This window comes from Eretmochelys imbricata, chromosome 1, assembly GCF_965152235.1.
Source record: "Eretmochelys imbricata isolate rEreImb1 chromosome 1, rEreImb1.hap1, whole genome shotgun sequence".
In the NCBI taxonomy this organism is placed as follows: domain Eukaryota; kingdom Metazoa; phylum Chordata; order Testudines; family Cheloniidae; genus Eretmochelys; species Eretmochelys imbricata.
Window position 1 is genome coordinate 255,195,222 of NC_135572.1, and position 27,559 is coordinate 255,222,780.

A 27,559-nucleotide genomic window follows, 5' to 3' on the forward strand; every position below is an offset into this window, starting at 1 on the left:
GGCAGTCCCTGGGAAATATCCCACCCTCTGACTTCACCACCTCAACCAAGCTTCACAATCATCATCGCTGTGTACCAGTATTAAATTGTTTGTTTAAAACTTATATTGTGTGAGTGTATGTATATATATAGTTTCGTCTCTGTTGAAAAAAATTTCCCTGGAACCTAACCCCCCATTTACATTAATTCTTATGGGGAAATTGGATTCACTTAACATCGTTTCACTTAAAGTCGCATGTTTCAGGAACACAGCTACAACGTTAAGCGAGGAGTTACTGTACATAGGTAATATCACCTCCCCTACTCATGCATAATGATTCCCTGTTAATCCATCCAAGTATCATGATAGCCCTTTTGACCACATCATCACACTGGGACCTCAGATTCAGTTGGTCGCCTATAAAGACCCCCTAAGTCCTTTTATGAATCACTGCTTTCCAGAATACAGACTTCCATATAGTAGTGTGACCTACATTTTCTATCCGTAGATATACGACCTGCACTTGCCTGTATTAAAAACACATGTTTGATTGCACTCAGCCTGCCAAATGATCCTGTTTGCTTTGTTGTGGGTAAATGTCAAATGCAGGACTCTACCAAATCAATACATTCCTTGTCACATGTTCACAAATCACTTGTTTTGTTGCATCTGCAAATGGCATCTCTGTTTGCATGCACCTCAAACAAGTAACTGGTCACATAAGCACTGAAGTCACCACTGAAAAGGCAACGTTCATTAAAAGTAACATTTGAGACACTTACTACCTAGTCTACCAAAGGGAAATACTCATCTACCTTAGAGGGCAGTTACATTTCCACACTGTGAAATGCCCGAGTGGACTAGGGAAGTTCAAGTCAGTATCTTTATTTATTTTATTTACTTCATGATATTTTATATCATTAACAATAGCTCTGAATGCAGGAATGTGCATGCACGTTCAATTTATTGGACCAAATTCTGCTTTAATGAAACTAGTGTAAACCCAGAGTAATTCCACTGATTTCAGTGGAGTTACTCTGGATTTACACCAATTGTAAATGAGATTAGAGTCTGACCCATCCTGATTATTTCGATAAATAACACGTGACAGAAGAAATTAAATGAAACCAAACACACACAAGACAACGACACCAAAATGTACGCTTTAAGCTTTTCTCCCCCTATAACACACATAACTCATTTTGTAAGTTTTTGTGTTCAACAAAGTGAGAAAATAACTGTGCCAGCTAGAATGGGAACAGCAGATGCATGTGCTTTGCAAGCTTCCCCATCCACACATACCCACACACAGATTGCTCTGTGAGTATTTTCTCTCTCATCTAAATTTTTAAAACACTGGCATGTCTGGAATAACATTCATTCTTTATGTAGCTCTACAACTTAATAATTAAGTAATGCTTCCACTAAGAAAGAGGGTAGCCATGAAACTCATCTATACTGTATATTTGCAAGCACATTAGGAATGCATAGTGCTGTCATCATTTCATTCCTGTGCCCTTCTGTGGCCCTTCATTATTATTCCTGAAGCTTACAGCAGTCTTAAACATTATAAAATATGCATTAGCTCATTCCATCAGGCATTCAGCTCTTTATTTAGCATGGCATGAGGGTGCTATCTTTTTACTTTTTTAATGGCATTGTTATAGTATAAAAATGAGAACAAGTGAGGCTTCCGTTCAAAACCCACACAGCTAAATCAACAACATGCTGACCAAGGAAAATTGAACAGCAGCTCTGGTAATATAAATATGCTTACCCAACACATGTACATAATGTTCTGCCTGTCAAGCCAAAGCTCAGCTGTTTAGGCATATTTGGAATTCTGAGTTTCCGGCAGGACACAATTTTCATCAGTATGAAGAGAAATAAAGTGACACAACAGCCCAAGCTAGAACTCCTGGGGGATTTTTGTGGATTATTATGAAGGCCTGTTTATTTCCTTACGAAAATAGTGGATCTAGGGCTCAGTATTGTCCAACTCAACCCAATAATACTATACCATAGCCTTTCGTAATAAGTCTCTCTCTAGTTCTTCTGTACACATGACTTTACTACTGCTGCCATCCACAACTTCACATCCCTATCACTCCCTCTCTAACGCCCTCCCCCCCCCACACACACACACACACTGGGGGAAAAATTTGTACCCAATATAAATTCTCTTTTTCTCTCTGCTGTTTCCTTATTTTTGTCCACATGCCCTCATTCTGGATCAACACAAGCCTTTTATAGCATCTACAGCTCCCTTTAACATCTCCTTTAGAAGCTTCAAAACTTCAAATATCTCCCCTCTTATCCTCTTTTTCTCCCATGAATCTCAGCTCAGCTTTTCCAACCAATTTAGTCAATCTTGTTCTATCACCAAAACCTTTTCTATTTCTTCAGTATCCTTTCTTCAGTGTGATGGACAAAACTGGACACATTTGTCCAGCTGTGGCCTAATAAGTCCTTCAGAAACTAGTGCTAGAATCATTCTTCACACGTTTTTGTCTGGGACAGAAGTTTATATGTTTCAGCATTCTCTTTAGATTTTGGGAAACAAGTTGTCATAGCCAACCCTAACTGAAATTCAGAAGCCATTTGTCCATTCCTATGCTTCCCACTGTTAAGGGAATTAAGAGTTCCTCTCACCTCGGGATTCATGGAATTCCAGCGTGACATGTGCATCAAATCCAAGGCTGAAGTAATTATTGAAGACACTGAGTGGAAGCTGCAATCAAAGACCAGAAAGAAAACATAGGAAAATGTTTTGATATAGTATGCAAGAAAAGAAGACCAAACATTTCATGTCATCCCTCAAATTAACAGCTTCTTGAAAAGCTAAATAAGGAGAGAAGAGAAAGCTGTGGGAAAATTTATATGCAGAGTTGCTATGAAGGCTGGAAACAACTCGCTGAAGATAATCAAATGCAAAAATGAAAGAACACAAACACATCTGCAGTGCTTTATGGTCACATAAGTGACTCTGTAAACATGACATCATGGGGTTCCCTATTTATCCTCTCTCAGCAATCTCCTACTTAACATGTCAAAACAAAGATTCTCCTAATTGCTAGCACTACAAGCTCAGCATGGCATCTGAAAATCAAGCTGTGTTCCTTCTGCTTCATACATCATCAGCAGCAATAAAGATCCTGGATTCAGAATTCGGCTGGTAATTCTGTTGATGATGCATGAGGCAGACTAGAGCACATCTGGCCCTTTCACTGCTATATTGGCTCTATTAGGCTGACAGGAAGGAAAGCTAGAGTTCAGTAAGTAAACTTGAAATTATAACTCAGAAAAGGTAGAGGGGCTCTGTGTGCAGGAACGAGGAGTCATTTTCACAGAATCCCTTTTCTGGCTATTGCCTTACTTTAAAATAATTGCAGATTAAAATAGGAGAGATCAGAAATACAGCTCCTCCCATGACAAATATTGTCTCACCTTCCAACTCGCAGACCAAACGGGGGAAGGTCAGTGTTGTAACGGGACCACACAGAGGGAAAGGGATGACAACTTCAAAAGACAGAAGCTAACAACTCATACACAACACCTTGCTTAGAGAACAGATACACAACTGGTATCCACTAGCAGCAGCCCAAAGAATATATATATGCTTTGTGGTTTTTCAATCAGTTGAGGACTGGATCATTTCTCACCACAGCTAACAAGGCAATGGGAAAAAGTAATAATCTAACAAATGAGATGCCACAGATTTTCACCCTTTGACCCAGTGAACAAGGAGTTTGTTCAAGTGCTCAGATATTGAGCATTATGAGAGACAACAAATGGGCAGCATGCTGTAACCGTGATCTACTTCTGAATGTGGTGACATCTATAAACTTGTAGTAGGGGGAGACGAGAGTGGAAAATGTTTTCCTGTGTCTTAGAAATCCCAGTTTGCATCCTCCAGGCTCTCTCTGCTGTAAAACAGGCAGCTCTAACCTTACGTGCCCCGTCCTCGATTTCTTCCTGTGGCAAATCAGGGTTTCGTTCCACCTGAAGGTTCCAGCGGTCCAGCTGGACAATAGTCCCATCTTCTACATGACAGAGGATCTTCGAGACAGGCTCATCGGTGTAACCCTGAAAGAAGAATGAGCACCACCAAAGGCTCACTAATGGACACATCACGTCACATGTTAATTACCTGACTGAGACACCAGTGACCGTGCCATGCCAGATCTGCATGAAGGAAGTTTGCATGAAATCCAGACTAAGTCTACCTAACCGGTTCATAAATGTATGTAGACTGTGGATGAACCAGGAACAGGAAGTTTGGCAAGCAACTGTTGAGAACTACAATCTCTGACTGGCACAGTAAGGCCAATGGTATATGGAGGTGACCTAACAGACTTTACTAACAGTGCCACGCCCTCTTCTGCAGTCCACAGGTCCTACTGACCACAGGTGTCAAGATTCCGTACACACATGCAATAAAATCCCTGCCACAAATTGTTCATGAGATCTTGCCTTGTTTCATCACAAACCTGAAACGCAGTATGGGTTTGTGAACCTTTGGGCAGATGCAACCTGAGTTTCACATAAACCTTTTCATAGATGTCAGAGAGGGTTTGATGGTTTCAACCACAAACCATGCCAAAACGTGTTTGTTTCAGATGAACTGAGCTTTCACTTTTCAGGCTTGCATAAACCCCAAACCAAAGCAAAACTCAGAGGGTACAAATCCATAAGAACCAAAAACAAGCAAAAGTAGCATTCAAGAAACCACATGCAGCTGCTGAAATTCACACAGCTCATTTGCAGGATCTGGGCCAAAGCAAGCACTAGTTATCAGAGCAGCTGAGGTGCCCTGTATTTTACTTCATTGTGTGGGCATCATCCGATGAAGTGAGCTGTAGCTCACGAAAGCTTATGCTCAAATAAATTTGTTAGTCTCTAAGGTGCCACAAGTCCTCCTTTTCTTTTTGCGGATACAGACTAACACGGCTGCTACTCTGAAACCAATGAATAGCTGGTAAGTCACACATAAGAGGGTACTGGAGTCAGTGCTTACCCCTCCCCAGTTGAGGGTGCGAGCAAGGTCATTTCCAGTGCCAAGGGGAAGGACGGCAACAGGAGGCTGGGGGCTGAGCTGTAGCTCATCCAGGATGGAGAGGATCCAGCCCACCTGCAAACAGAGAACAGGAAAGGGAAAGAAATCAAATTGGGTGGATTTAAATGGTGAAAGAGAAAGAAACAGACTAATAGAGTTTATCCTCATCACACAGATAGTCAAGTGATATTAGTGGGAAATGCAGAAATGAGCACTGCTGAAAACCAACCATTTAGCCACCCTTCCTCAGCTTCCTCTTCTGCAAAATGGGGATAACAGTATTTATTAGCCTGCCTCACAGGAGTGTTACAAGGAGCAACTGGATGTCAAGTTGTATATAAATGCTGATTATTAAAAATAATGAATGGGCAATATTTATTGTTATATTGATTTAGCAACAATCACTTCCACCCTCTCCCTGAACAGGAAACAAAGCACCTAGAATTATGGACTTATATTTATACCTGACTGAACATTGCTTTGAGGTTTTTTTATTGAAATTCTTGTCATAAAACAAAAGACCTCCTTGGATTATCTTATGCAGAGTACTAAGAAACATAAAACAAAACTAGACAGCATTTTAAAAAGCTGAATAAAAAAAATAAGTTAAAAATTACTAAGAGCAAACATCTGAAACTCATCCTAATTATTTTTTCACAGTAACAGCATTGAAAGTAAGGGTTAAAGGGCACTGTACCACTGGAGATGCCATTCTTTAAATGAGGCACAAAACCAAGGTCCTGACCATTTATGGTTATCAAAGATCCCAAGGTACTTTTTGCAAGAGTGGAAATGTTAGCTTTGCTGTCCTGGCCAAATTCCTGCTTGAGCTCCAGTAGCTAAAGAATTCTTGTTTACTACTGAGTAGCGTTGCTTTGTGCTGTTAAACGGCTTTCACGTTCTACCAATAGCTGTGGATTAGTGGTATGTGGTAATGGAAGTGATTCTTGTAGGTATAGAATTTTTAAAGGACTTTCTGCATTTCTTTGAGCTGAAAAGGGCTATATTAGAATAATGTAGAATTTACACTTTAAAATGGTGGTATGGGAAACACAGTCATTGAGGGCCAGATTTTTTAAGGTCTTTAGGCACCTAGTGGGATTTTCAAAATGGGCTAGGAGCCTAACTCCCATACCTTTAAAAATCTGGCCCCTGGTGCTTAGAATAGGAGATGGAGTCAGGAAACCCTAAGCTGAAATCCTGGGCCCATTGAAGCCAGTTGGACCACCACTCTGCCATTGACTTGCTATCTAAAATTGAGCAGGTCACTTCATCTGTGCCTCAGTCTCCCGGTCTGCAGAGTGGAGATATTATTAAATCGCCTTTGTAAATTGCTTTGAAATGATACATAAATTGGTTCTATTTGAGTGGCAAGCCTTATTATTTAGTTTGACCCAGTCTCTAAATATCCAACAGCAATCTTGGGGTTAGGCGTGGCAAGGCCTACCATCTTCTGTGAACTGTGTGATGGTGAAAGGAGCAGAGACTGACAGCTCTGGAGCCTACAGCCTTCCTGTATCCCCCAGGAAAGGGAGAGCAAGCAGTGAAACTGGAAAAGCTACCGCCTTCTGTTTCATGTCAGCAAGGCAAAGTGATATCTGGTCTCACTGAATATTCACTGAGTCCATCTGCGCAAGATTTTTCATTGGCTTTTGGGACAATGAGATATTAATTTGTTTCAGATTTAACAGCCACAAAGATAAGAGTCTAGAGTTGTTCACAGTAACGCGAAGGCACTGCCCCCTATTGCTCATACTGTGAAGTCAAGAGAAAACAAGAGTTGGTAAGAGCCAATCGAGCTGCACTAATTTTTATATTAAAATTCTGTGGGCCTAGATTATCTCACATTATAGTTTCAGCTCCCTTGGATGGCAGACTGCATACATTTGACAAATAAATTGGAAAAGTACCTATTTTCACTGCGTCCCCCGCTAAAACGGAATCCTATAGGTTCTGGAGGAAACAATCCCTAGTGAATCACAAAAGATATCCTTTTGCTGGACCCTAGCTGGTTCACTCTTACTTTCTCTCCAACTGTGAAGGCACCCTTCCATTAATACTAATATGCACTAAGGCTGGGATTTTTACATGGGCCTAGGGAGATTAGACACCCAGCTCCCCCTGAAACTCAATGGGAGTTGGGGGCCTCATTCTTTAAGGCTCCTTTCATATCCCTGCCTATGTTCATTATAAACCGTTCCAACAGATTCGACCCCCAGTGATATAATTTCTCAGCTTGGGTGGCAGAGTTCTGTCATCAGGGTAGCCCCTACACTTTATATACCACCCTGGTGGAAATGCTATCTCAGAAGGGACAGTGCGATGTCATACACATTGGAGTATGACAAAATCACAGGCAATATTGAGAGAAGCTGATTATGAAGAAGGAAGATTCTATATTGGCTCACAAATAGGCTACATCTACACTAGGAAGTAGGGGTGTGATTCTCCTCCTCACACACATATGTTCCCACAAGCACTCAGTGAGCTAGCAGTGTAGCCGCAGTAGCACGGGGAGCAGCAGCAGAGACATGATTGAGCCGTGCCAGACACATATCCACCGATTTCAGGGGGGGTTGTACGTGGCATGGCTTGGCCACATCTCCACTGCAGCTACCTGTCCTACTCATACTTATGCGAACTCAATGAGAGCGAGCAGGAGTATGCGTGTATGAGCAGAAGAATCACAATCACATATATAATACTCAGCACCTACATACCTTAGATATTTATATGGTCCTGTCAGTGTAGAATCTGAGCACCCCACAATCTCGAATTTAGAGATCCTCATCACACCCCTGTACTATCCCCATGTTACAGATGGGGAATTGAGGCACAAAGGGACTAAATGACTTGCCCAATGTCACACAGAAAGTCTGTGGCAGAGCAGTCAATTGAACCCAGGTCTCCCAAGTCCCAGGGTAGCACCCTAACCACTGAACCATCCTTCCTTTCATGCACAGATATCAAAATACTTTACAAAGGAATTGGGAGAGGAACATACAACTTGCCTATAGTCACAAAGGGAGACAATGGCAGACATCAAATAGAAACTGGATCTCCTGACTCCGAGTCACGTACCATGGGCATAGTTGGGCAGGACAGAGGACATTGCCCCCCCCCCCCCCCAAACTGCAAGCCTTGGACAGGCATGGAGTTTGCCCCCCACCACCGCATATGGCCCTGCTGGCCTGACTGGAACTGCCCCCCTCCCTAAATACAGAAGTCAAACTATGCCTACGTCACATACCCTTCCCACTGGATCATCAGTTTTTGTATATCAGCAACAGTCAGAATGGTGATACAGCAGAAGAAAAGACCAACAAAAATGAATATTGTTCAGTTGTAAAAGCTGCTTAAGGGTGAAGGAAGCTTTTTTAGGCATAGTGTCACAAACATATTTTATGCATAACAAGTATGTAATACACAAATATTATAACAGATAGCACCTTACCACCAGATATTCTTAATCGGGGTGCAAGGGAAACGTTGCAATATATTTTATCATGTTGAAAAGTCTCTTAATTATTAATGTTCCCTTCAAGCAGATACTGGACTGAGGTCTCCCTTGCAGGGGCTTTTTTGTCCAACTCTGTCCTTTCTGAGTTACTGGAGACAATCATCGAGTTTGACATGAAATGCACAGAATACCTACCGTTCCATCCCCACCGCAGGCCAGGATTCGCAGGTTTGGCACTTTTCTGTACAGTTCGAGTCTGGCAGGGGAAATGAAGGGGGAAGGGGAGAGTCGTAAGGAAGAACATAGGATGGAAGTGAGCAATTAGAAATACAGTGACTGCAATAAGGGATGCTTCACTCATAGACAATAAACAAAACAATGGAGGCAGTTGTACATACCAATGAAAAAAATATTACAGAGTGCCAATTTTATCACTAAGTACAGTTACTTCACGGTGTAGAGTTCAGTATCAGAGATAGGCAGTGGGATGGAAAGAAAATCTGCTCTTACAACAAAAATGCTGCATGTTTGGAACAACTACCAGCCACTGCTCAAGAAAAGTTTACACCTGGAACAGCAAGGATGCTGTAGATCAGGCTGTGGCTTTCAACCTTTTTTCATTTGCGAACCCCTAAAAAATTTCTAATGGAGGTGCAGACCCCATTGGAAATCTTAGACAAAATCTGTGGACTCCAAGGGCTCTGCAGACCACGGGTTGAAAATCGCTGCTGTAGATTAAGAATGAAGAGCCCCAGCAACGTGGTGTGGCCGAAGCTTGAACCGTGTCTGCCTCAAATAGTTTTGGTTCAACCAGTGCTGATAGTAACTCACTTTCACCAAAAAATTCACTCCAGTATCTGACACTAGTAATGCAGATCTCAGTCCACTGTAGAAAGAGACTGCAGGAGATTGTTAGTTATCCTGGAGCACCCTCTACTGGTACTGAAAAAGGCTACAGGGCACAGGTGTTCTCATGTGAAAGCTTTTCCATAAGGTAGAACTTCACCTCTTAAGAGCTTCATGCTTCATAATTCATTTCTCATAGATTTCATGTTTGTTCCATGTGCTTTGAAACGAAACAGCTTATTTTCCTTAAAGCAGTAATGTCTTTTGACTAGTATGACCATAGTAAATAGTATACTGCCAAGGGTTAAGCGATATATTAGGCCTCCTTTCCCAACTGATCGCTCAATTACTCAATTCAGCAGTAATTCTCCATACAGAGTCGTGGAACTTGGTTTTGTGGAAGAAAATTAAATCCAATTGCTGCAGATATGACTATGAAAAACGAAAAGCCTATCGGGAAGCAAGCATGGGCTCTTTCTTCCATGGCTCACCAGGCCTTATTCAATTGGATTAATTTTGGTTATTTAAATCTGCAGTCAAGCTGAAAGGAGAATTTCTCGCTCCAGCTCAGAAGCTGGGAAACTTCTGATTTTCTCCTTGTATAAAGCAAACAAACCTGAAATTGAAAATCAGACTGTAGGTTGAAAACGCAAACACTCACTTTCAGGCCTACTGAGAGTCCTGGCGAAAGTAGGAGTAGGGCTAAAGTAGGAATATAGCCCTTGCATTCGGGGCATTTCTCCTGCCAGCTCCCCTAACTCCCACTATGTTTCCTCTAGACGGCTAATCTCCCTCTTACTTCTGAAACAGATGATTATATTGTGGAGGCACACACGGATCAACTGGGTGTTTTTCTGCTGTGTTTACACAACCGCCTTCCTACTAAGCATATTGGTGGGTTCCAGTCCAATTATTAAACTGGCAGGGAGAGCAGTCTGCTAGAAGTTTGAAGGTGTTCAGCAAATTTCATATCACCAGCAGGACTGGAGGGAGCTGAGGAAATGGAGAACAATTACAGGTTTGGTGGGAACAAGGTAGAACAGAGGGAAAACGTAAAACTGGAGAAACAAAATCCAAATTTCCTCCCAATGTTGTACAACCTCCTCTACCTCTGAGTGAAACTTGACAACTATGAATTTAGCAGGGATTCAGCCATCACCATGGTGTTGTCTAAACTACAGAAATTTACCTTAATAAGTATTTGCTCCTCAAACAATTGTAACACACCTTGCATACATACACAAAAGTGCTCCAAAGAGAGTTGCCACCCACCTGGGTTTTATCCGGAGAGTCCAGTCTTTGGTTTTCTGTGTCTGGTTGCCATTTAGGGTTGCCATGTGCCTGGTTTTTAACCAGAAAGTAGCACCCGCACCAAAAGTCTGGTTACCGCAGGGCTAGGGGAGGTGCCACATCACTAACCTATGGCAGCCCCTGCTCATCTAGAGCCATATCCTACCTGCAGGCAGGCCCCTTGAGACAATCCAGCGGGCGACGGGGAAAGGGGAGAGGAGCTAGCAATGGGGATGGGGCTTTGGGAGCAAGAGGCGGCGACTCAGGGGTTCAGTTACAAGCAATTAGAAAGGTGGCAACCCTAGCTCCAAAGAGTTTTTAGTGGGGCTAAATACCATGTAGATTATGCTTCATCAGGGAATAAAGACTGAGCTGAATTATTTTAGTACTAATTGTTTTAGGGACAATGTAGATATAGACAAGCTGAAACTAGTCCTCACATTACCATCCCACAGTGCACTGATGGCCTTTCAAAGTCTCCCAGAATGCAGTGTTGTTGGGAGCTGTGCCAGCAACTCTGGGATAGGTAATCAGAGAGCTGAACTGGTTTAGGACAGTGCTAGTGTGGGTGTGGAGCTACCCTGCAAGGTTTCAAAGCACAATTTAGCAGGGCTAGTGAGGATGCACTAAGCCATTTGTGCTTAAACCTGTGTGATACAAGTCCCATTAGTTCCGTTACCGGTGTTTCATTTCTGTAGTGCGGATAAGGCCAACAACAGTTCATCGTATTTCTTCACCACTGGATATTCAATCTGAGATACCAATAATTTAGTCAAAAAGGAACGGTGATAAAGAATAGCTGTGATGAAATGATACGGGGATGGCAGATGACCATGGTGAAATGCAATCCTGATGAAAGACCACACAACTGAATAATGTGGATCCAGGTACGAGGGACCCTGGAGTATAAATTGAGGTGCTGATTCTCATTTACACTCAAGCCCTTTTACTGTGCTCTGACCAACTCAACTTACACCCACTTTAAGGCCTCATTACACTGCCAGGGTGGTAGGAAGGAGTCCTGGTGTACATGAGAATGAGGCCCTGAAGTTTTGGATGTCCGGACAATAAAAACTGGGAATTGTATCTGGTTTATGTTCAGCATGATCTTCGGAAAGGAACGATTTACAAATAATTAAATAAATTAAATGCCTCTTTGTTGGGTAACAGACAGAGATGCGATCATTTCCAGCCTCCCTCGTCAATGAAAGGAAGAACTGAAATCCCTTGTCAGCCAGCCCCTACAAAAGGGAAGACCTGCTTAGCTGCCTGGGGGAACACTATGAGGTAAGCTTTGCCAGCACTGTGCCTGTGGCCCGGGGAACTAAATTACTACGTGGGCAGAGATGGTTACATACAGTTGCCACACCTGGAGAGTCACATCTGGTCCCCTGTAATGGATAACTGTTAGAAAAAGGTCAGCCAGCATGTGGCTGATGACTTGGGTACCCAGCAGAGATTTAGGCATGGTGCTTTGTTCAGTTAGGCTGCCCCATGACTACAGGAGTCTGACCACCCATCCTATGTACTAAGGAAGGTCCTTGATTGGGTGCTGAATGCATATAATAAGAAAATGATAAAAACCTTTTGATCAGATAAAAAATGTTTTAGAGCAGCAATCATATAACATATCAAACAGTGTGATATGAAGTATGATTTTGTATCATGACTAAAATATGATATCCCTTAATGGAAACTTTTGTCCTGTATTTTTCATATATACTTGTCCTGTATTGCCTTGAAAAATAGCAGGTCACCCCATTCTTCAGCTACTCCCTTACCATAGGAAGTGCCATGTCTAACTATATCATTTCCAGACTTAGTGTTTTATTTCATTATTTGGCAGGGCTCTTTCAGAAAATACAAATCACCTTACAACAGGGACACCCACAATTTGCCCAATTGAGGTGGCCACTTGCCAGGACACAAAAGTTCACACCTAAATAGCATGCAATAGAACAGATTACACCCTCCCACCTTTATTAGGGTGGTACAGTTCATGGAGGTTACAGGTTTCAGCATACAGTGCTCCCTCTTGATTAAAGTGAACTCCACTCCACTACATGGAGGTTACTCAGCACCAAGATGAAGCATTGCAAGCTGGGCCCTGGAGTCTCCACACATCTATATAAAAGAGGCAATGGCAAAAAAATCCAACCCTAAATTAACACAAAGTTAAGGATGCTTGGTGGTATATTGTCCCATTTCAGAATACTGAGTTGAGCAAAAACTTAAACTTCTGAAAACCAGGAAATGCACAATTAAGGTGCAACCTTAACTCTGCCCTCTTTCAGCCATGCCCCAAGATGCCCTGTTAACACACAAACCTTTACTCTGCCACCACACAGTTGATGAAATATACAAGCTCATCCCCTCCCAACTACTGTAGTTCTACCTCCCACTTCACTAGCAGTAAATGCAGCTCCCTGAAGTGTTCATTCTCTGCTATTCAAAATTTCTATTACTCTTACTCCCTCCCCCCCACCCCCCATAACTCAACTGAGGTGCCTGGAGTGAAGGAAAACTATGTTACAGTGGAATGGTGTTCCTGGCTGTGTTTCAGAATGGTTGGAGGGTGAAGTTTGTGGCAGGGCCAGTGATAGAAATCACAGGCAAGGTTTCTGTTCCAAATGACTGACAGTTTTATGTTTGAGAGAAAGATCCTCTGACCCTGTCCAACAGATGTACCCCATCTCCTAGAAACAATGAAATGCCAGAGCTTGTAATGTTTCTATGCCATATAATGCACATTTTGCAGTAGGCCATGAACCCTTCAATTTCCCAATTAATATTCTTCTAACCTTATTAATAGATTTTGAATTGCCACTGTAGCAATTAGACACTGAGCCAAATCAGAGAAAACTATCACAGCTCCTGGACTGATGAAGTCCAAATCTGCTCTTATATATTGTATGTGGTGCACACCAGGAATAATGCTCAGATCATTTCAGCCCAGAGTGAATCACCGTACTCTATGATTGATCAAACCTCTTAACTCACCAGTTAGACATTGCAGAGTGGATAAAATACAGGCCCCCAAAACTACACCAATGGAGGCTACCTCTCTCCACCCAAATTAGCCTGTAGTTAGCAATCCCCATGTCACTCATGGTGTACTCCTTGCTCTCCTGCAAACTTTGGGAACCTCATGATCCAAGAATCACCCAGAATCCACATTAGCAACCCTGGCAGTGCACATCTTTCTCTCCCCTCAGCATTCAAGGTACCTGCATTGTCACGTGTATGAAAATCGATAGAGGTCTATAAAATCTTGACTAGTGTGGAGTAAATGAATAAGGAAATGTTATTTGCTCCTTCACTTAACACAAGAACTAGGGATCACACAATTACATTAATAAGCAGCAGGTTTAAAACAAACAAAAGGAAATATTTCTTCACACAACACACAGTCAATCTGTGGAACTCATTGCCAGGAGTTGTTGTGAAGACAAAAACTATATGAGGTTTCTAAAAAGAACTAGATAAGTTAATGGAGGATAGATCCATCAATGGCTATTAGCCAGGGTAGTCAGGGATGCAACCCCGTGCTCTGGGTGTCCCTAGCCCCATTTTTCGGGAAGCTGGGAATGGGGGACAGGGGAAGGATCACTTGATGATTACCTGTTCTGCTCATTCCCTCTGAAGCACCTGGCATTAGCCACTGTCAGAAGACAGGATACTAGGCTAGATAGACCATTGGTCTGACCCAGTATGGCCATTCTTATGTTCAGTTCCAAACCTCCACCCTGTGTGTCTTTAGAAACACTACATTAATCTGCCCCAAGATCAGGAAGTAGCCACTTGCTTTCCTTCCCCAGCCAGAGGCCAGTAAAATACAGATTTTCTGAAATAACCAATCCAAGGCTTGCCTACCACCCGTCCTCATTTCCCAACCTCTCTGCAGCCACAACCCCTCGCCCTGTCCCTGATTCCCCCTCCTCACCCTCAACACACACATACACCCAAAGTCCCCTGTCTCCGGCTCCTCCCCACCTGATAAAACAAAAAAATTGGTTAGACTGGCTGCTGACTATTCTGCTTTGTTCATAGTAAACCTCCACATAAAATAAAAACATGTTGTCTTAGAACAGAGACAACTTGTAGCAAACAACTTATTAAATCTGTATTGCACAGATGTACCAAGAATGTCAGTGGCAGGTGCTCATCAGGGGCAATGGCATCAGCACTTTCCCTCAGACTACCCAGGCAGGCATTAAGTGGCTGCATAGAAACTCTCTCATAATCTTCTACTTTATTGGAGTGGTTTCAAAATTCTCACAGGGTTACTGGTCTAGTCAGTCAGTGGGGCAGGCCGGGCCGGGGAGGAGGGAAGCTGTAGACATGATATATCGTACTTTTAGTAAGGCTTTTGACAGTCACACATGACATTCTCATAAGCAAATTAGGGAACTGTGATCTAGATGTAAGGTCTATCAAGTGGGTACACAATTGGCTGAAAAACCGTATTCAAAGAATAGTTTGCTGTCAAACTGCGGTCCCACAGGGGTCTGTCCTGGGTTTGGTACTATTAAATATCTTAATTAATTACTTGGACAGTGGAATGGAGAGTATGGTTATAAAATTCGCAGATGACACCAAGCTGGGAGGAGTTGAAACACTTTGGGGGACAGGATTAGAATTATCCTGAGACAAGAATGACCTGTTAGTTGAGGAGGTTTTCTACAAAATACTTGGGAGAAGAGCAACACAAATAGCCACCTCCAGACCTAATCTTTTGAAGCTTGCCCCCAAGGAAGGGACCTTTGAATTACTTATTCCTAGGATCAAAAGGCCCAAATAGCATAAAGGAGTAACTCCCAGATTCACAACTGTTATGAACTTTTGACCACAGAGGGGTTTGAAGGATTGTTCACCAGCCAGAGCCCTTATTGCAGCTGGGGTGATTCCTTGTAAGCTTATTACCATGCATGTAGGTTCTTTCGTTGTTTTTAATATGTTTTTTCTGTAATCCTCTTTCCTTAAGAATAAATGCACTTGCTTAGAAAGAGCTGTGTGGTAACAGCTATGGGCAGTTATGCTGTTTGTAGTCTCTGAGGAAGGAAGGCAAAGCAGGCCTGCTGAGACAGTCTGCCTTGCTAAGTAATAACACAGTGCAGCAGGGAACTGTCCAGCCTGGAAAAACCCCAGTTGGCAGGGAGAAGCGAGTCTCCACCCAAGAGAGGTGATGGCTGGGCAGCCGAGATTTTGAGAATAGGTGCTTTTGCTAGACCATGAATGGCAAATACAGATGTAATTGCCCTGAACTGCAATACCCATCACTGAAGGTTTTTAAGAACAAGTTAGACACTATTTGTCAAATATGGTCTAGGTATACTTGGTCCTGCCACAGCATAGAGGGCTGGACTAAATGACCTCTTAAGGTCCCTTCCAGCTCTGTATTTCTATGATTCTGTGTGCACGGTTATCTTTCCAGACTGCACATTTATGTAAGTGAGGAAGTGGACACTGGCAGCAGGTATATTAGGTCAGGGAAGACTCTGCCTTCCTTGGCTGGAGCCGCTGCCACGGGACACTGGGCTGCGGCTGCTCCGGCTGGCCTGGGGCTGGGGCTGCTCGGGCCGGTGGGCCGGGGCTGGGGTTGGCCAGCTGGCATCGCTAGAGCTTGGGTCGGTCGACCAGCTGGGGCTGGCCCAGGACTGAGGGCGGCCTGGGGTTCCTCTGGTGGCAGGGGGCAGCTCGGAGTTCCGGCCGGCCTGGGGGTTCTCTGGCTGTGGGAGAGGGTTGGCAGGGGGAACTCAGGGCTCCTGCCATGGGAGGCGGGGGTCTCATGTGGCAGGGGTGGGGCCCCTGGACTAGCCTCCCCAAAGGGGGGGTCCAACCACCGCTCATGGAAGTGAACATGCTCTTAAACACTATTCATAATTTGGGTCCCCCAAAAACTTAGTGGGCACCATGCAATACACAGTATAAAAATTGACCGTTTGAGACTATATTGACCCACATCACTGCAATAGTTTTATCTCTAACTCTGCACAAAGACAGAAAATACCTAGAAACTTTTTGGAAAATGGTTATTTTTTTCTGGGCTTATATCTCTGGAATCCCTTGCTCAAATGACCCCCCCTTATCCTGGCATTAACCCTACTCTTCACTTCCACAAGGCACAGCAAATTCCAAGAAAATCCACACAAGCACCTGGATTTTAGAGCACTTGGATAGTTGTCTTTTAACAAGGAAGGACAGACAGAGGATGAAAGTGGAAAGTTTCCCCTGCACATCCAGCTTCACCACAGGAGGCTCTGAAAGGCATGAACTGACCTGTTCATCTCACTGTGATGCTCTCAGCTGCATGAGAACACCCCTGAATACAGCCTGAAACAGTAGCTCTGAGGTGTGTGAACTGTTCCATTCATCTCCGTGTGTGTTCTCATCTCCCTAAGGAGAGCTTTTTAGAGCCTGGGATATGCACAAAGTATGCCTGTTCTCAGCTTCCTACCCAAAGGGGCAGGACTTCCCAAGATCCTGGCTCACATGGGGGGCATGGAGAGAGGCTTCAAACCCTCCCAAATGGGCATGCTCCCTCCTGAACCCAACTCTCATGAGGGGGAAGGCCCACCCCTGTAAATGGGCCCAGGGCCCCCAGATCCTGGCTCACACATGGGGGCAGCAAGAGGATCTCAGACACCACCAGTGGGGCATGGTGTCCCATATCTCAGCTCATATGAGGGAGGCAACAAGGGACCCAGACCCTCACTAGAGGTGTAAGAGCCCCCTAGATCTGGGCACACATCTGGGAGGGGAAATTGTGGGGTTGACAGATGCCCCTGCTCCTATTCTCCCCCCCCCCCGTTCTCCTGCCACTCACCCCCACATCTCCCTTCCCAGTGTTCCTCCACTCTCTCCACCCCCAACTCTTCCCTCACCTGAGCCCCCTCCTCTCTCACCCCTCCCTATTTATGTCCCTTCCATAACCCCACCCACTGACCCCTAATACCTTTCCCCTCCCACCAAGGATTCACGTCTCATTATTTTACTTTGATTACATTCCCTCCAAAATAAAATTGCCACTTATGACTCACAAATTGAAGCAACTTCCAGCCACTCAGTCTCAAACTCTTTTTGTTTTAAGTGGGGGCTTGTGATTAATTTATCCTTCCTTATGATAACTGAAGGGTCAGGTCACAGCCATCAGTTTCAATGAGGTCTGTGCATCCAGTCATTAGTACCTTTCAGTTTAACAGAACAAGGCAGCAGAAGGAAACTGTTTTTGCAGGGCCTGTAACTTGGGAACCCATTGGTCAAATAATCCCAAATTTGGATCACTAATGCTACCCCATGCCCCCATGAGGCACACCAAAATTTCAAAGCAATCCAAGTAACCGTCCAGATTTTAGAGCACTTACAAGAATTGAGCTTTAAAGCATGAAAAATCATGGGAATGGGAAACCTCTAGCTGTTTTACTGTAGTGGTGCATGCAAACTGCACAAAATGTACATTTTCTTAAACACCATTCTCAGTTTGGGTCTCCCAAAGATTTAGTGGGTGCCATGCACGACCTTGACTGAGACCACTTTGACCCATATCACATCAATAGCTTGATCTATAGCTCTCTGCACAAAAACAACCCACACAGAAGTTTTTGGAAAATGAAATGTGCAGTTAAGCAACTACTTAAGTCCTTTGCTGAATAAGGATGGACACAAGCATGTGCTTAACTGCATTGCTGAATCAGGCTCTAAACAGCGGGTCACACTTTGATAAGCCTGGCCAATCTCCCTATTACTATCAGGAAGCCCCATCCAACCTACCCTTTGCCCACATACTTAACAAGCAAAGAAAGAGGTTGGCAATGTTAAACACTTCAGTACTTACGCATCTCTTGGCCCTTCCTGAGAGAGATCAAAGACTTGGCGTGGATTCAAGTACCACATGAACATCTGGAGAACCTTAGTGCCCTGTTAGGATAGAAAATGGAAGGAAAAGAAATGAGCGAATGAGCTAATGACTCTTATACGTAATAATATTTATCAATATTAACTTAATCTTCGTAGTACCTTTCATTCATTTGTGCTTTACAGAACAAAAGCAAACAAAAAAAGGAGTATTTACTAGCAAGCCAAAACAAAAGCCATCCATCGTGACAGATGATTGCCCTAGAGAACAATCACGTGACCTACCATCCCACTCTTTCTGTATTTGTAGCCTCTTGGGGCAGGGACTCTCTTTTTATTCTGTGTTTTTACAGTGCCTGGCACAATGGGGTCACGGCCCATGACTCAAGCTCTTAGGTCTTCAGGTAATATGAATAACAACAACAACATATTTCAGAGTAGCATCTGATGAAGTGAGCTGTAGCTCACGAAAGCTTATGCTCAAGTAAATTTGTTAGTCTCTAAGGTGCCACAAGTCCTCCTTTTCTTTTAGCAGTGACATATGTCCATTGAATTTAGAATGCAGATGTGTTGTGGCTTCAAATTCACAGTAGAGCTAGTTGGAAAAACTGTGATGGAACCATTTTCCATCAGAAAACCCAGTTATGGCAAAATCAAGATGTTTTGTGAAATAGTTCCAAGTTTGCTGAAATTTTGTTTTCGAGAAAAGCATACCAAAAAAAGTTCTGGCAATGCTGAAACATCCCATTTCAACATTTCCTGAAACAAGCATTTTTATTTTTCATTTAAAAATGACGTTTCATTTCAACATTTTATTTTATATTATAATAGAATATAAATGTTTTAAAAGGTCAAAATCAAAACTAAACAACAAATATTTCAGAATTTTCCTTTGCAGGGAATTTTGAAATTTTTGTAATGACGTGTAAACCCACTGTTTACTTCAGCTCTACTTGCATGACTAAAGTGTTCAGCATGCTGCTGACAGCTTGATAATGGAACAATATGCCTAAGCAACTGTGTCATGCTTTGAAACTCAGTTTTCTAGAGCTCCGTTTCCGACATATTTACAGTTCAGGACTATGTGGCTTTCCAACATACAGTACGCGGCCAAGGGATGTTGGGAGATTTCTCTGATTAAACCAAACCAATGGTGGGACAGGAGGATGACTGGCAATTACTCTGGAGAATCGGAGAGCTCCATTTCTGTGGGAAGACTGAGGTTTCCTGAAAGACTCCAAGCCACTATTCTGGTTTCCTCTCAAAGAATCAAAACCTGGGAGGAAGATCACACAGAACAATCCAAACCTCAATTCAGGTGGGAAGAAGATTTACTGGGAAGGGTCCAGTCCTCCATTCTAGGAGTCTGCATCCCAGGTCACATGCAACCCTCCCTTTCTGTGCCTCACCTGAAATCACTTCATGACACATAATTTAAAGGAATTTGTAGAAACTTTCCCACGCGGATCAAGTTGATGCCTTTACCTGATTCCCTCCACTTTTTGGATTGACAAACACCAGCAGTGGTTTCATGAGAAGCGAAGAGATGGGCTTTATCACAAATGGTCGGCCTTTGTTTTCCTGCAAAATCAGAAGTGGTAGAGTACTTTAATTAGAGCTATGCAAAACTAATGCTAAAATCTCTAGTAAAAAAAAAAATCACAAAGCATTCTCAATTTTGTTTTTAGATGCTTTTGTGGTCATGAAAGCCACTAGATTAACAATCCCTGTGACCTTTAGTCAGAAAACAGCCATAGCATATAGACGACAAGATTCCCTGTGCACCCCCTCAATTCCCTGTGCACGCCTCAACTATTCAGCCTAGCCTATTCTACCTAGAGAATGAATCTATGCAACCCATCTAAAGATGGGAGGATAGGTCAACCTGGGCTGGCTGAGTGATAGACATGCTGGATTTTAACTGGCAGGCTAGAGATAAAAATATCCATTCAGTCCACCGTTCAAATAATATTAATTAGGACTTACCTCATTGCTTCTTTTGCTGGCTTTTCTTTTAAAGGACGTTCTCTTCTTCCGCCGGGTTGAAGTTTTTAATGAGTTCTATGAAAAAGGAAAAAAAAGGATACATGGAAAGCAAAACAAAAATCAAGTCAGCCCCAGAAGTAGCCTCATTTAAGAAGCTCCTTCATGCATAGTCCATTTGGAGAATGATACAGTGTCTGGCACATGCTTGAAGTTTAGATCACATGCGTCTCATGCTTTACACTTCCACACCACCGTTGATGGAGAAAGCCACACACGGAGACCAGACTGGTGCTTTGGAACTGGAAGCTTTCCCACGCCGTGGGGAGAAAAATCTCAGATACTCCCATAGACTCACATAACACCACATGTTGTACCTGCCAACCCTCCCAATAGGGGTAGGAGACGCCCGTTTTCCCTCCGGGGCTCCAGTCTCCTTCCCAATCAGGCTCGTCTCCTGGTATGGAGACCACCTGCACAAAAATGTAATAAAACATGATAAAATGAGCTATTTTTTCATGTTTAAAAAACAAAACAAAAGCAAAACAAAACAAAACCTCAGTTTGTGCTGTGGTGACCACCCTGACTCAACATAATGCATGCCACCACTGCATATGATGCTGGCAGACAAAGTCAAATCTGGCCTACCATGAAACTAGTGTAATAATCTGATAGAGAACCTTCTCTGAATTTTTAATATTTAAGGGTTTCATTTTTCTAAAACAAAAACAAACAAAAATCTCTGCCACTCTACTGCTGAAAAAATAGTTAAAACAAATAGATATTTTGTAGGACCTACCAAAAAATTCCATCAGCAACAGCAGTTAACTAAAAATACTTGTCTTGCCATGAGTGCAGGGGACTGGACTAGATGACCTCTGAGGTCCCTTCCAGTCCTACAATTCTATGGGGAGAAAAAAAAAACTATTCCCCAGAATGGCGCAAACTTCATTGATGGTGGACCACAGAAATGTGCTGATGTGGTCAGGGCCACTTTTCTTTTTTTAATTGCTGCAGTTGTTGAATTAAAATAGCCATATCCCTATAAATTTTCTCCCTATTCATGTAGCGCTGAGTTTCGGATGAGTTGAAAACACTGCGAAAATGGACTTTCCCCACAGTATTTCAGCTTAGTCTATTCAAAACTAGGAAGTACAGTGGGGCAGAAAATTAAAAGAAAAAGTGCAGAACTTCTAACCTCAAGAAGTGAACAAGTTCCATTCTTTTCTTTTCCCCAAAAAGTTCAAGTCAGTCTTATTTTATCCAAATTGATCTAGACATCCCTACTGAAAAAAGTTTCACTGGTCCAGAGACTTGTGAGTGGACACGGCAAAGCTATTCATCAGAATCGGCTGTTTTTACTCAACCTTCGTCTTCAGCCAACAACCCCATTGCATTAAATAGTGTATTTACTGGATTCATTGCTTGATTCCCCAATGACCAGCTCTGGCGTTTCAAACCAGCCAATTTTCCTGTTGCATTTCACCATGCATAAAGGGATCGGCATTCACATCGCACTCCCAGTCAGTACCCGCCCAAGCCAGGGAAGCTAATGATCCAACCAGAGGACCAAATTTGGTTATGAATCCTGGTCACATGCCACCTGAGGCATGTTGCACCTATGCTAAGAAGCAGGAGACTGGCTCTATAAAAGTGCTCTAAACTTCCCCTAATTTGGTGCATATGAACATGCACAAGAAAGCATCATTTGTTATTAGGCTGCACTGACAGGGGTAGGTGGATGGATCATATATATCCTACTGTTTTTTTCACTCTCAAACAGTGCAATCTGACTGAAGGAGGATATGAAGTTTAAAATCAGTGTAATGAAGCAAAAAACATTTCTCCATCTGTAGTAATCACTGTAGAGATTCTTAGATTCATTCTTCAGATCTTCTCCCTGGGAGGATTTTTTCTTGAAACCTTGTCACTGAGCTAGACGCAGTGTGGCCTAGTGGACAGAGCACTGGACTGGGACTCAGGAGATCTGGCCTATATTCCCAGCACTGCCACTGGCCTGCTGGGTGACCTTGGGAAAATCAGTGTCTCCTCTTCTGTAAATAGGGATAAAGTTATTTATCTCCTTTGTAAAGGGCTTCGAGTTCTACTGATGAAAAGCACTATATATAAAGAGCTAGCACTATATCACAGCCATTGATTATACTTAATTATTTTACAGGAAGAAGCTGACAATCTGCTCTTTAGTGGAAGGAACTAAACCCAGTACAGCTCTTCTGGATAAAGCCGGGACAATTAGGGAAAGCAGCATTATCCTCATTAAAAAATAACCATTTGTAAATATATTTGTTGCCAAATCACGTTGTAAGATAGCTGCTTTTTTGCCATTGTGGACAAAAAAAAAATCCACATTATAACTTTATTAGAAGAACATGCCATGGTCTCTGTATCTAGCAGGATTAAAATATAATAGTGTTTTGTATCTGCACACACTGGCAAGAAAAGACATAATGTGGTTTTGTCAATACTATATTACGCCACAGTGTTTAAGTAGGCCTATTTTTGTGATATTTAGAGAGCCTGAATGTTTTCTACAACTTAGCAACAGTAGCTATACAACAGGTAAGAGGCAGGGGTGCTGGTTATACATATGCAAACTTTCATTTCAAACTGGTGAAAGAATAGCAGCCCTGGGAGACCACTGGGGTCTACACGGTGTGATGGGGCAAGGCCAGATGGCTATAGCAAAGTAGTGGGAGATAGATATATTAGCTCCAGGCTAAACAAATCCCTGGTACCAGGATAAGTGAAATGGCAGCTGCTCCAGGTCAATTAAGACACCTGGGGCCAATTAAGAACTTTCCAGAAGGCAGGGAGAATGCTAGGTTGATTGGGACACCTGAAGCCAATCAGGGGCTGGCTGAAACTAGTTAAAAGCCTCCCAGGTAGTCAGGTGGGTGTGCATGTCAGGAGCTGTGGGAGGAAGTTGTGCTGTTGGAGAGACTGAGTAGTACACACCATATCAGGCTACAAGGAAGGAGGCCCTGAGGTAAGGGTGAAGTGGAGCTTGAGGAAGTGAGGGCTGCTGTGGGGGGGAAGTAGCCCAGGGAATTGTACATGTCATGTTTCTAAAAGGTCAGCTACCATAGCTGATACTAATAGGGTCCCTGGGCTAGAGCCTGGGCTCCCCCCCACCTTTGCCCCCTGATTAATCACTGAGACTGGGAGACAACAGAGACTGTGCAAGGAAGGATAACTTCTCCTCACCTCCCTTGCTGGCTTATGATGAAAATGGCTCAGTAGACTGTGACTCTTGTCTCTAGAGAGAGAAGGGTTACGTGGAGGGTCACAGTGAGCCTCTGAGGCTAGCGAAATCCGCCAGGAAACACGGGACCCATGGAGGCAAGGACAGAGCTTTGTCACAACGGTGAGCTAAAGAAGTTGTTGCTTGTGCCATCTTGTCCATATCAAAGCCTTTCTTCTCCACAGGAAGAGTATGGGTGTTTTGACAAAAACTAAATGCTATTCAGTGAAATTCCATCTACAGTAAAGAACACCTGTAAGTGGATGGGCCTGTATGTAAGTCCTGGATAGTCTCTAAAAGAGGAAGAAAATCTTCTTGGTGGCAATAATTTTGTCCTTCTTCAAAGATATAAAGCACAGATCATAGTATGTCATGGTCATTGGAAGTGTTCCAAGCCCACTTAGATAGATCTATGGAAGGAGTAGGACAGGGCCCTCCTTGAGTAATGTCAGGTGGTGAACTGACAGTCTTAGGTAGATCCTTTTATCTAGAATGCTGCAGATTTAATTTTCAGAGGTTCTGAGCCTCAGTATCTCCAAATTACTTGAATGGGAGCAGCAGGTGCACAGCACCGATGAAAATCTGACCCTATGATCTTCAGGCAGTTCACAAACTGAAATAAGGTACAGATAACAGTCTCACATCACTGGCTTCAGCCAGCAATAAAGTAAGAAGAGAGAGTAGCCCAGTAGTAGACAGCTTTTGCAAGCTCCTAAGGAAGGTTCCTAAGAGAAAGGAAAAAATCAGATTCACTCACCTTGATCATAAACCCTTTCTCAGCATTGGGACCCAGTTACAATTACTGCCTCTACTTTGTATCCAGAACCTCAGAAGAAGGGCTGGCTCTGTAACTTCATCACCCAGATCCTTCTCATCAACTGCTCCTCTCTCCAACATGCACACACACAGGCACACATAGCAAGTCTGTTTAACAACATTCAGGCTGCCACGTATCAAAATATAAAAAAGGACACTAGCCACTGTAGATACCTGGAGTTGCTAACTGGAACAGGTAATTTATTTGAACTCCAGGAAACCAGACCCAGAGGCACTGAAAACTGTGAGAGACTACAGAAGAGGCTCATACAATGAACATCATGAAGGAGGTATTGAGAATTTGACATCTTTGTAAATGGGTCATTACATACAGGGATACCACCTGTTACAAAATTATCCAAACTGTTCTGAATTTCCTTCATCCTGCAAATAGAAGCTTGCAAGAAGGAAAACCTCCCCATTTTAGTACAGGCAGCAAGTCAACTAGAGCAAACTGACCTTATGCAATTACATCAGGATGTTGCATCACCAAGACACTGCTGGGAGTGAGAAAGAGGTCTATTCTTTATTTAGAGTATTAGGAAGATGATGACCCATGGTCCATATAATGATCATGGAAAAACAATAAAAACAGAAAATAAAACTAGGTGAAGAGTCTCTTCATGAAGCTGTCTTGTTTGCTCAGAAACAACCACCAAAAGGAAGTAAGAGGCATTGCTAGAATCCATTTTAAATTAGTAGAAAATCCAGTCCAGGACTTACCTGTGACCAGTCTGAGTTGTTAATAAGTGGAGCTGAGCAAATAATTTACAGTAAAAATGTTACTAGATATATTTATTATGGTCATGGAACATCTACAAACAGATTTCTGTTTCCACATATTTATTCATTCATTAAATTTCCTCTAATTTATTTATGAGTTTTTCTTTATTTTCTCCATGGATTGATTGCTGTGAATGTCTGATACTATCAGAAATCCAGACTGTGCAGATGGGTTAGAAATGGTCAAGTCATTCACAAGTTAGAGCTGGTCAGAAACCAGTGGTGGGGGGGCAGTTTCAGTGGAAAATTTTGACTTTTCACTGAAAGACTGAAAATTTAAAACTTTTCAATTTTTCAGCTGAAAAGTCAGAATGTTCTAGAGAAAGATAACTTTCTGTGGAAAATTTCATTTAGTCAAAAAAGCAATTTCTCCATCAAAAAACAGGGTTTTTTTTCTGGCTCTTTTATCAGGAGGAGGGATACCTGAAGACACTGGGGCTTTGAATCTCCCAGGAAGAAGTGGCTAGAGCTGATCAGAAAATACCAATTATTTCTTGCAGCAAATTTCCTTTTAATTGGTTTTGTTTTGTTTTTAATCTAATCTAACAAATTTTTTTAATGAAAAATGAAAATAAAACTGAATATAGTTTGGTTTTCAAAAGTGGTTTTGGTAAACAAATGCTCAATGTTTAATCAACAACTTAATCAAAAAAAAGAGTCAGGTTTCCATTTTTTTGTCCAAAAATTGAAAAACGTCAGCCAAAATGGGGACTTTCTGAACAAATGTTTGTTATGGTCTAAAAGCCTTCCCCCTCTACCGCATCCAACTCCTTAAAAATTGTTCCTTTGAAAATATTTTGACCTGCTTGTGATGGGGCACACCCCCATTCCAATCAGTAGAAGGCTAATGAAGTCCTCTGAGCTCAATCCTTACTAAACATACACACCCTCAGAGCCTGCTCCAGTTGAAGGAAGCAAGCTTAAAATGGAGAGCTGCACACAGGAAGAGGCAGCAACCGGGAGGGAACAAGCTGACTATTGTTACAGAGTAACTGAGAGGGAAACAGCTAACAAACCTCTACTGCCCAAAGACTTACCAAAACCCCCAAAAGACCTTGGAAAGGTTGAAAGGGCTTTGAACCTGCCTGAGTGTGACCCCCAAGAAAGGCCCTGCCTACCACATGGCTCTAGAGGTAACATATAAACAGTGCTTGCTAGGAAATTTTTAAAATACTAAAGAAGTGGGTGCATCTGAAGTAGTGGGCTTTTTACCCACGAAAGCTTATGCCCAAATAAATCTGTTAGTCTTTAAGGTGCCACCAGACTCCTCGTTGTTTTTGTGGATACAGACTAACATGACTACCCCTCTGATATTTAAAATACTAAACTTTTCCCTATCGGGGTCACACAGACCTTGCTCAAGGCACTGTTATCTCAGAAATAAGGCTACTATATGATCTAGAGGCTAGGGGCAATTTAAAAGTAATTTTGTCTCCACACATTCACCCAAAGTAACTGCATGTCCATGTATGATTCTAGTAGCAAATGAGACAGTGAGATCCTATTCTGAGTCAGTTAGCTCTATGCCGGGACTCTGCTGAGAGTTTTTGGGAGCCCTGTCACCCTTCTGTACTAAGCATCATCCTAACATATCTAAAAAACTCTAAATTGCTCAAGACAGGGTACTTTGATATCTCTCACAGAGTGCCACGGATTCAGGTGCAGCTCCACAGGAGATGTAATCTGGGGAAAATTGGAATGGGGACACATCCTCCCAAAACAGTCAGTGAGTAATGGGCTTACGCTCTTCCTCCACAGTATAGGATATACAGAGCTAGTGAAGAATTTTTTTCAACATAATTTATTTTGGGGGAAGGCAAAAATTGCTTGTTTTTTAAAGAAAAATATGTTTTTGGTGAAAAATAATTAACTGGAGCTGACTGAAAATTTTCTAATTTTGAACAAAAAAAGTGAAAAACATGGCAATATTATTCACAAGAAATACCACAGAAAATTTATCCCACTTTTTGACCAGCTATGGAACTGGTCAAAAACATTCCAAGTCAGACATTTTTCAAACGAAAAAAAGACAATTTTTCCAAAAAAAAATTCACCATTTCCCCCTATCTCCCAACCAGCTCAACTGTAATTGTGTTTAAAAAAAAAAAAAGATTAATTTCAAAATATATATATTTTTTATCTTTTTTCTGACATTTTTATTAAAACATTATCAAAATGGTTATTGAAATGTTTTGTTTACCAACAACTAGAAATTCAGTAAACAAAAAAT

General features: G+C 42.4%; 1 protein-coding gene across 1 annotated transcript in view; it reads right to left on the reverse strand.

The window, feature by feature from the left end:
* The window catches only part of DGKI (diacylglycerol kinase iota), a 146,007-nt gene that overhangs the window by 115,999 nt on the left and 2,449 nt on the right, over positions 1-27,559 (reverse strand). Inside the window, exons 2-8 of the mRNA XM_077807526.1 lie at positions 20,472-20,546; positions 19,971-20,066; positions 18,466-18,548; positions 8,691-8,751; positions 4,997-5,110; positions 3,928-4,065; positions 2,632-2,710 (exon numbers count right to left, since the gene is read on the reverse strand). Coding sequence (XP_077663652.1) covers positions 2,632-2,710; positions 3,928-4,065; positions 4,997-5,110; positions 8,691-8,751; positions 18,466-18,548; positions 19,971-20,066; positions 20,472-20,546 — 646 coding nt within the window. The remainder of the gene's footprint in view (positions 1-2,631; positions 2,711-3,927; positions 4,066-4,996; positions 5,111-8,690; positions 8,752-18,465; positions 18,549-19,970; positions 20,067-20,471; positions 20,547-27,559) is intronic.